At 70.3% G+C, this 7,869-nt stretch overlaps 1 protein-coding gene across 1 annotated transcript in view; it reads right to left on the reverse strand.

The window, feature by feature from the left end:
• SEC14L5 (SEC14-like 5 (S. cerevisiae)) overlaps nt 1-7,869 on the reverse strand; it is a 32,642-nt gene that overhangs the window by 9,115 nt on the left and 15,658 nt on the right. The window contains exons 8-14 of the mRNA XM_012731661.1: nt 6,019-6,128; nt 4,343-4,532; nt 4,009-4,097; nt 3,861-3,931; nt 2,697-2,868; nt 1,041-1,175; nt 29-154 (exon numbers count right to left, since the gene is read on the reverse strand). Of these exons, the coding sequence (XP_012587115.1) occupies nt 29-154; nt 1,041-1,175; nt 2,697-2,868; nt 3,861-3,931; nt 4,009-4,097; nt 4,343-4,532; nt 6,019-6,128 (893 nt within the window). The remainder of the gene's footprint in view (nt 1-28; nt 155-1,040; nt 1,176-2,696; nt 2,869-3,860; nt 3,932-4,008; nt 4,098-4,342; nt 4,533-6,018; nt 6,129-7,869) is intronic.

Below are 7,869 nucleotides of genomic sequence, written 5' to 3' on the forward strand. Positions count from 1 at the left end.
GGCCGCCCCAGCCCGGGGCCTCCGGCACCTCGTGGGGGGCTCCGCGGAGCACGCTGGCCGCCTGGTAGGTGTCCCGCCACTGCCGCAGCTGGTCTGCCTGCTCCTGCGCCAGGTAGAGGGACTTGGGCACCAGCCCCCCTTCCGGGACGTTACACTGGGACAGAGGAGGGCGGCGGGTCAGGGCGGCCCCACAGCGGGACCCCGCACCCGAAACCACACGCCCGCCTTCAAGAGGGGGCCCAGCGCCCTGTGTGGTAGGAGCCCTGGTTCCCCTGTGTCAGGGTGGAGGAGGCGGGCCCCCGAGGCCAGGCCCCCGCACAAGGCCACGCAGCGGAAAGCGCCCGGGCCGGGCGCGGGCTGGCGGGCTCCGGCCCTCCTCACCGTGCACCCCAAGTGGGCCAGCGTCCGCCGCCCTCGGCCCTCCAGGCCCCCTGCTAATCATTAATCGTGCACGTGTGGAAAGAAGAGGCAGCTGGGAGATCCCTGGGAAACGCCCTTTCCTGCCCAGAGATGACGCGAGCTGGCTGCTCCGGGGAGCTTCTGTAGAGGAGGGCCAGGAGCCGACCCCAGCCGGGCAGAGAGGCGCCATGACCCGGGCGCCTGCCCGTCTCCCCCAGCGGCTAGTCGGGGCCGGTCTCGACCTAGGGGAACGCACCCAGCGGTGACCCTGCCGAGCTGGGTGGGTGAGAAAGCTGGCACAGGCAGCCGGACTGGCCCGGTCCTGGACCTTCCAGTTAGTCCACTGTTTTTGGAAGACCCAGAAAGGAAGGTCCGTCCTGCAGAGGAGCCACCTGTCCTTGGGCAGCTCCTGAAACAAGTCCCCTCCCAGAGCCGGGCTGCGACAGGGAGGCCGCCAGTGTCCCCGGGGCCGTCCTCCTGGGTGCCCGCCACGAGGCCTTGCCCAAGCCACCCACCCCTGCGCCCGGCCCTGCAGGGAGCCGTCTCCTCCCCCCGCCCCAGCCCCGCCCCGGGAGCCCACCTCAGCGGCCACAGCCACGCCTCCGCCGCCGACCCTGCCTCTGGCACAGCAGAACACTCACCACACACTCTCCCCCAAGGAAGTCGGGGATCACTTCTTTCTCCAGGTAGTCCACAAGGCCGCCCGGGCCCTGGCAGTTGCTGCCACTATAGATGAGGAACTTCTGCCTGGTGTTCTCATTGATGAAGGGGCTGATCTGAAAAGGGGAGACGAGGCCAGGTGGGAAGTTGTGGGCTTTTCCATTGAGCTGTAACTCATGCGGCACAGAATTAGCCACTGTACTGTGAACAAGTCAGCGGCTTTAAATTCACTCACTGTGTTGTGCAACCTTCACCTCTATCTTACTTCAAAACAGGCCGCCACCCGTGAGCAGGCTGGCCCACCCCGCTCCCTGGCCCTGGCAGCTGCCCGGCCGCTGTCCCTAGACGACTCTTCTGGACACTCCACAGACCTGGCGTCACACAACCTGCGGGCTTTGTGTCGGGTTCCTTCATGGCATGACGTCATGTGCACTGTGGCCTGGGCCAGTGCTCCTTTTCATCGCTGTGTAATATTCCACACGTGGCTGACCGTGTGCAGCTCATCCCAGATGGGAAGTATTTCAGCCCCGAAACACTGCCTGTCAATATGGTTGCTCACGACACCCCGCTGCGGGGATGGGTTCTCACTCAATAAATAGGGAAGAAAGGAGGGAGAAAGGGAAGGAGGAAGGGAGGGACTTAGCATGGCCGCACTCAGGCAACTCAGCAGCAGGTGCCTCCGGCCCAAATGGGTGGAAAGCCGGGACTCCACCTGTGTGGGCCACCTCGGCCCCCACCCCAAGGGGGTGTCCCCTGCAGGTCTCGGGCACCTGGCTTCCGCCTGGGGTGGGCTCTGGGGGTTAGCAGCATGAGATGGATGAGAACCAGGCGGGGGGCCCGCCCCCTCAAGGCCTGGAGCGCCACACTGCTGGCAGCCCCGGCCCTCACCCGTGGGCGTCAGAACCTGCCGTCCGTCCCCTTGTCCTCACCCTGGGGTGCCCTGGCTTGCTGCAGAGGCTGGTCCCTGGGGTCTCTCCCTGCTGGCACCAGCTAGGCACAGAGTTCCCTCTTGGCCTCCCACGACTGCAGCCGTGTGGGTGAGGGCTGCCACCAGCTAACCAGCCACACTGCGGGTCTCGTGCCGCAGGCGCGTGGGTGCTCACCTGTGGGTGCAGGCAGCCACACACGTGCGCCCAGCTCAATGTCAGTGTCCAGGGAAGTCCCCACATCCTGGAGCACAGACCCCAGCGCCCCCTGAGTGGCCGCCGGGCACGGGGAGGCCACGCGGCTCTGGGGAGGCTCTCGTTTCCCCGCAGGACAAGGCCACCTCGGACGTGGTCTCTCCACACAAAGGAGAATGTGTCACACACAGAGGGGAGGCGCCTGACCAGAGGCGTGGAGGCTCCGCGGGGCGGGGAGCAGACGCCGGCGGCCCCTGTGGGGTCCACCCGTGGGAGGGGCCAGGCCCCGCAGGCCCAGGCGTGGGGGTGGGGGCCGGGGCCGGCCGGGGGCAGCGGCTGCCGATGGGCACGAGGTGGCCTTTGGGCTGAGAGTGTCCGGGAAGGCGGTGACAGCCGCCTGCTCCGGGTTGTGCGGAAACCTGAGCTCTACGCTCCGAGGGGGCAGGTGGCCGCAGAAAGCCGTCCCCAGGAGACGGGCGAGGCGGTGGCGCCTCCGGGGGCCCCGCCCTCTCTCACCAGCGTCCAGAGCACCGGGAAGACGCGGGGCGCCCGCACGATCAGCAGGCGGCCCAGCGTCTCGGGGTAGTTGGCCTCCACCGCCTCGATGATGCGCAGCAGCGCCTTCACGCCCGGCCGCCACAGGTGCCGCATGTTGAGGCCCTCCAGGTCCACCAGGCAGGTCCAGGAGCTGGGCAGAGAGGGGACCCCGTGCTCCAGCTGGGTCCGCCCCTGCCCAGGGTGCCCGGCGCCCCCGCGGGGACCGGGGCTGGCAGGCAGGGGGACGGAGCGGCTGAGCGAGGCGGCGGGAGCGGCATGGCCACCCTCCCGGGGCCCCCAGGTCGGAGGCCACAGCGGAGGGCCAGAGCGTGGCGTCTGCAGTGAACCCCGTGGCGTGCCACGGGCAGCCCCCCTCGGGTGGGGACAGGGGCGCAACCGACGACGTCTCCACCCCTGCCGGAAGGTCAGGGCACAGGCCTGCTTCCGTCAAAGCCAGCCCCGCGGCCTGGAGGGGCCGAGCACACACCGAGGCCGCCTGCCCCTGCCGTGCGGCTCTGGCCAAGTCGCTTCACCTCTCTGTGCCTCCCCGTCTCGCTCGGGCCGGCAGCGGCCAGTTCCCGGGGCTCCTGTCCCAGCCCCCAGCTCTCCCCCAGCCCACCTGCCAGGGGCCTTCCGACACCCTGTGGTTGCGCCTTCTGGGGGCCAGCCTCGCTCTGGACAGGCCCCTGAGGGAGCGCCCCTCCCTGCGCCTGAAGCCAGCCTCTCGGGAGGCTTCGGGCCAGAAGCCCCACCGTCCTCGCCCGCAGCGCCAGGCTGCAGACTGGGGCCTTGGTCTGAGCCCCTAACGGGCCCTGGAAGCGCCTCGCAGAGGAGGGGACAGCTGTGCAGAGAGGCTCGGAGTTCTGAGGGCAGAGGCCTGTCCAGCAGACGCGGGAGTCGGGGCGAGAGCCGGTGCTGTGCCCTGGCAGCTGCCCGCGCGGCAGGGTCCAGGCGGAGTGGGGGGAGGGGCTGATCTCGGAAGGGGCCTGCGAGCCTGCAGCCGGAGCCCGCAGCTGGTGCCGCCTGGCGCCGGGCAGCCTCCCGGTGCCCACAGGGCAGGTGGGAGGCAGAGCCCCTCCCGGCCTCGCCGCCAGGACCGCCCCCGCCCGCTCCACGGAGCCCGGCCGCTGGCAGCGCCCTCACCTGATGGGGCGACCAAACTCTTTGGTGTTCCCCTCACACCTCTTCTGGCCCTCCTCGTTGACCGAGAGAACCTGGCGGGCAGAGAGCGCGCTGGCAACCTTGCCGCTCACCCGCGGCAGCCCAGGGCCGGGAGGGCCAGCCCACTCACGTGCTGCAGCAGGGCCTCCTCCCCCACGGCCTTCATCAAGCCCTTGGTGTCCATGTGGCCCAGGCGCAGGATGTAGAGGGGGCGGCCGTCTGGGCACCAAGCAGAGAGAGGGCGTTACTCAGGGGATGCTGACGAAAGGGCTGGATCCCGGCAGCCGCCAGGACGTGGCTCTTGCTTCACCTTCCTGGAGAAGGCGCTGGCTGGGTGGGGCTCCGTGTCCAGCCCCTGGTGTATTCACAACCCCCCGCCCGGCAACTCCGGACCCCAAAAGAGCAGGAAGGAGAACTAAGGTGCCAGAGCGCAAAGTGGGGGTGCCAGGAAGGCGGGGACGCACCTATGTCCTGGTAGTGCCAGCCGCCCGCGTAGAACTCCTCCAGGAGGGCGGGGGGCCGCCAGGTCTGCAGGAGGAGGTCCACCTGGTGCTGCCGCCGCCAGAGCAGCGACTGGCGCAGCATCTCGCGGGCCTTGTCCAGGTGGAAGTCGCGAGCCCGCAGGAACCGCAGGATGTGCTCGTCCTTGGGGATCTGGCAGGGAAGACGAGCCGGCCGTGGGAGGCGCCCGTCACCCCCGTGAAGGACCCGCCCTGCGCCCGCGACGCCCGGCGCGGTGTGGCCCCGGGTGGACACCCCCGCCCGCTCGAGCTGGAAGCGCAGCTCCGTGCCCAGGGGCCCGGCCTCCCGCCCACTCCCAGCTGCCCGCTCGGTTCCCTGCCCTCCTCCGCTCCAGCCCCGGGAGCCCGTGCCTGGGCCCATCAGGTGCTGGACACTCCAGGTCAGAAGACGGGCGGGGCCCTCCGTGCAGAGCCAGGAGGCGCCGGCCAAGGAGCCGTGTCCGAGTGGCCAGCGGAGACAGGCGGCCGGAGGGGTCACTGGCCCTGGGCAGCCGGCCGCTGGGCCCCGCCTCACGCCCACCCAGAACCCCGAGTGTCCCTTCTTCGGACGGGGGGTGTCCGTGGTGTGAACTGGCGAATGCGGGCCTGCCGCTGGGCGCGGGCCCTGCCCCATTGGGGTGCCCACCAGGACAGGCCGCGGGACGAGGGCCCTGAGACGGAGGCCGGCCGGAGCGGGCAGGCAGGCAGGGCCTCCAGGGGAGCCACAGCACGACCCCCTGCCTGCCGCCCCCAGCGCCCAGGGGCAGTGAGCGGCCGTTAAGCCGCCCAGTCTGTAGCACTCCCAGCCAGCAAGTCCCCCGGCCCCTCACCTTTGACCTTGTCGATCAAACTGCCCCACGCAGAACCCCACGCACACCCGCCCGACAGCTGGCGCCGCTGCCAGCACGGCTCCGCCCGCTCTCCCTCCCCTCGGGCCCGGGCAGTCAAGCGCAACAGGGCCACTCTGGTCAGAGACGCGAGCCGACGTCATCCCCACTTATGGAGGGGCGGCCAGGGAGCCACACTCACTCCTGACACTCAGCACCCCGCAAGGAGGCCCTGGAGGGGCCCACTGCCCCCAGCTAAGCAAGAAGTCCCTGCTGGGCAGCACTGAAGGGCAGGGTCGCCCTGCCGGGAAGCAGAGCTGCCCCGTCTGGCGCCCGGCTGCGCGGCCGGTCACTCCGCAGGGCTGGGCGGGGGATGCTGCCCGGCACCCCCGCGCAGGGACAGCCCCCCGGAGCCGCCGGCCTCGGAGGCGGGCGTGTGGCCGTGCGTCTCCTGACGGAGCCTTCCGGTGGTGGTCTTCGCTGGCCCCACGCCTGCAGGCGTCGCCCCGCAGCGTCGGCCCGGCTGGGCACACCCCTGAGGGTCACCCCGCTTCTGAGGCCCGGCGCTTGGGCTCACTCAGCAGAGCGTCGGCTCCCTTCTGGGCCCGGGACCGGTGTGTGCCCGCCCCAGGGCAGTATTCTCAGGGCGGACCGCAGTGGCTCCGAGGTGTGTCTCCTGGTGCTGAGGCTGGGCCCACGCCGGGGTACACACCCGACGGGGTGATGAGAAGGAGAGGACCTCCACCGCCGGCGCGCAGCCCCCCTGCTCCCCAGGGCCAGGCCGCCGGGGCCGCCCAGGCCCGCTGCACCCACCTTGCCTCTGTGGGTCTCCTGCAGCCAGTGCCGCAGCTGGGTCAGGCAGCTCTCCTGCATGGGCGTGAGGCGGCCCAGGCGCCGCTCCGCGGAGTCCGCGTCCGGCTTGTCTGGGGAGGAGGGGCGGGTCAGAGGGCGGGGCCGCGGGGCCTCGCTGGGCTCTGGCTGCGGTGGGGGACAGTCACAGGGCTCCCGATCGCACCCGCGGGTCTCTGACCCGCTCCCCAGGCGCTTCTGAGAACCGCGCCCGGGCTCTGCCTCTCGGCCTGGTGTCGCCTTTGCTGCTCGGCAGTAAAGACGCCTCCGATTATGAACAGAGCACGGCATGCTCTTCTCGGGGGACCCCGACTCCCCAAGGCCAGGGTCACTCTCGTCCGCTTTAGAGAAGGCGAAGTGCTGGCCCAGGGGGCCCAGTGTGGAGAGGGCAGTTCATGACTCAAGCGCCCGGTCTTCCCACCTCCCCGGCCTGTGCAGGGGGGAGGCCTGACCCCAAAGCACGCCAGCAGCTGCCCGGGTCACCCCCACCCTGGCCCCTCCCACGACCGGGCTGTGTGCGCTCAGCGTCTGCATGTACTTGGGGCCGGTGCCCTCATGGGGCGCACTGCTCACGGCCCGACACTGCGGCATTGCCGCAAGGGGGTGGCTCAGCCCCGTGGCATAACTGCTTTGGGGTGCAGACCAAACGTAGGCACAGCCAGCAGGCCCCCACTGCTCCCACCCAGAGAGCCCAGGGCTGGTGAAGGACGGGGAGGCAGAGGGATGCTGTGGGGTGAGAGGACTGTCCCGATGCCACAACACTCAAGGGTGGACAGAGCAGACAGGCTGGAGGCAGGGAGGGGCAAGGGGCCGTGAGGGAGAAGCACGCGGGCGGCAGGAGACCCCAGCACCCTGCGGCCGGCCGCCGGCGCCCTGAGAGCCCCTTCTCCCTGCCAAACAAAGGCGCAGTCTTCTGAGCGGCCGGCGCGGGCCTCCACCAGCCACCCCGAGCGCCGCCCCGCCGGCGGCCGCTCAGACGGAGGCAGGAGAGGGCCGGCGCGTGAGGGGCACCTGCCCGGGTGGCCGTGCGGTGCCGGTGCCCTCGACGCAGCCTGGCTGGGGACTGACTCTCGCGCTCCTGAACGCAGCCCGGAGGCTGACTGAGGACGGGGTGGGGGGCCGGATGAGCGCCTCGGTCAGCAGAGCGCTTGCAGGAAGGGGGACGCGGGGGGCCGGGAGGCAGTCACTGGGGCGGCAAAAGGGGTGGCTGGGCTCCACGGGGCAGCAGCGGCCTCCGGCACGTGCTGTCCTTCAGAAGCGTAACGAGTTCACCATCTGGGAGAGGCCAGGCGGCTGCTCGCGGGGACCCGCTCGCTGGCCTCCGGAAGGCCCCGCCAGAGACTGCCCGGAGACTCAACTTCTGACCTCTGCGGTAAGTACACGGACGCGCAAACATTGGCAAGCGCCGGAAGGACAAAGACGGACGCTCACTGGTGCCTCGAAAAAGAAAGCAACTAAAGGTGTACCGGCGTGGGGCTGCCCGAACCCTCAGACAGGGTGTGTCGCCCAGGGGTGGCGCGGGGCGTCCCGGTGGCCGAGGGGCTGTGTCAGCGCCACCCCCGGCCGGGAGGGACCCAGGGCCCACAGACCCCTCCTGTCTCCCCGCTGCCCCCTCAGCAGTGCGTTTCAGTGGATCTGCCTGTTCTGCCCCGCTCTGTCTCTGGGGAGCCCTCTCACACCCCACACCTCTGGCCTGCACCCCAAAAATAAAGAAATAAAATTTAAAAAAACAGTAAGTTATGTTGCAACCGGGCGTGGAAGGCCGAGACCCAGAGGGAGCGGTCAGTCGGCAGAGCCGCGAGAGGCGGCCAGTCC

The sequence above is a fragment of the Condylura cristata genome, unplaced genomic scaffold, assembly GCF_000260355.1.
Source record: "Condylura cristata isolate star-nosed mole 26May11 unplaced genomic scaffold, ConCri1.0 scaffold00032, whole genome shotgun sequence".
In the NCBI taxonomy this organism is placed as follows: Eukaryota; Metazoa; Chordata; class Mammalia; order Eulipotyphla; family Talpidae; genus Condylura; species Condylura cristata.